This window comes from Bison bison, unplaced genomic scaffold (assembly GCF_000754665.1).
Source record: "Bison bison bison isolate TAMUID 2011002044 unplaced genomic scaffold, Bison_UMD1.0 scf7180017864041, whole genome shotgun sequence".
NCBI lineage: Eukaryota > Metazoa > Chordata > Mammalia > Artiodactyla > Bovidae > Bison > Bison bison.
Genome location: NW_011494613.1, coordinates 1,476,839 through 1,478,286, shown reverse-complemented (window position 1 = coordinate 1,478,286; position 1,448 = coordinate 1,476,839). Strand labels below are relative to the sequence as shown.

General features: G+C 70.0%; 1 protein-coding gene across 1 annotated transcript in view; it reads right to left on the bottom strand.

Moving 5' to 3' along the window:
* The window catches only part of INSM2 (insulinoma-associated 2), a 1,733-nt gene extending 446 nt beyond the window's left edge, over positions 1-1,287 (bottom strand). Inside the window, exon 1 of the mRNA XM_010835301.1 lies at positions 2-1,287. Coding sequence (XP_010833603.1) covers positions 2-1,287 — 1,286 coding nt within the window. The remainder of the gene's footprint in view (position 1) is intronic.
* Positions 1,288-1,448: the final 161 nt, after the last annotated feature.

The window sequence follows — 1,448 nt, the reverse complement described above, 5'->3', positions numbered from 1 at the left end:
CAGATAGGCTTGGCGACGGAACTTTTTGTGGCAATATGGGCACACGAAGATCTCGGGTCCCCCGACACCACTGGCACTGCCGGGCTCAGGCACCCGGCGCCCCAACACCCCCGCCGTATAAGGGAGCTGAGGAAGCGGAGGCTCGGGGTGGGACAGCACCTGGAGGCCGGGCTGTGGGGCGCTGTCCTGGTGCTGCTCCGTCCCGGAGCTGTCCCTGGCCCGTGGGTGCTGATCCTCAGTTCGCTCCGCCCGGCTGTTCTCCTTCCCCTCGGCCAGGAAAGATGCGACAGTCCCGGAATCCGGGGAGGACGACGATGGGGGCAGCTTCCCGTCGGCCGAGGAGATCGTGGCTGTATTGGCCGCTGCGGGACGCGGTTTGTGCCAGCGGCGATGGGAGGCGAGGTTCGCAGGGCAGCTGAAGACCTTGTCGCACTCGGGGCAGCGGTACTCGACGCGCACGATGCGGGAGCAGCGGTGCTGAGCTAGAGCGAAGGGGTCTGCGTACTGCTCCTTGCACAGCTGGCAGATGAACTCCCCCAGCGGCGTGCGGCTGCCCCCGGGGCCCCGGGACGGCGCCCCGGGCTCCTCCTCCTTGATCTTCAGGCCCAGAACAGGGGACGTGGTGACTTCATCGGCGAAGCTCAACTTCCTCATGGCCTTTGGTTTCTGGCCCCCGGCGGCCGCGGGCCCAGATGCGCAGCCTGAAGGAGCCTTGGCGCGGCGCTCGCCGCCGGTGGCCCGCTTCAGGCAGTGCAAGGTGGCCGAGAGGGGCGCGGGGTCCGGATGGAGCGCGGGCTCCGGGAACGGTGCCCGGAGCGGCAGCAGGAACTGCTCCCCCGAGGTCGGTGCAGCTGCTGGTGCCACCGAGCAGGAGAAAGAGGCCACGGCGGCAGCGCCCCCGGGGAAGGACTCAGCAGAGATGGGTGAGCTGAGGCAGCGCTCCAGGAATGCCCTGCGCAGTTCCACGCCCGCCGGCTTCGTGGGGCTGGGGCTGGGCCCCGGACCCTCCCTACCATCCGCCCTCCACTCCGCGCCTTCCCGCCCGCCCGCCGCTGGGCTCACCCTAGCCGCCCGACAGGACGACCCTGACAGTTCACGGGCCTCCTCCTCCTCCGGAGTTGGGTGTGCCTCCCGCTCCACACCGGGCTGAGGGGCACTGGAAGCCTCCTCGGGGAAGGGCGGCGTCCCCGGGGGTCGGGGGAAGAGGGGGAAGACCCGCTCGGCTAGGCGCACTCGGTAAGAGCCGCCCGTCCGTTTAGTTCTCTTTACCAGGAAGCCCCTAGGCATGGTGGAGTCGGACGGCTCAGGGGCAAAAGAGTGACAGAGGTGCCGCGGGGTCGGGGTCTGCGAGAGGGCGAGCACCGCAGCTGCCCGAGCTTCGCCGCGGCCGTCATGCGTCCGCCGCCTTTATAGCTGCGACGAGGGCCGGGGGACTGCCGGGTCGCCTT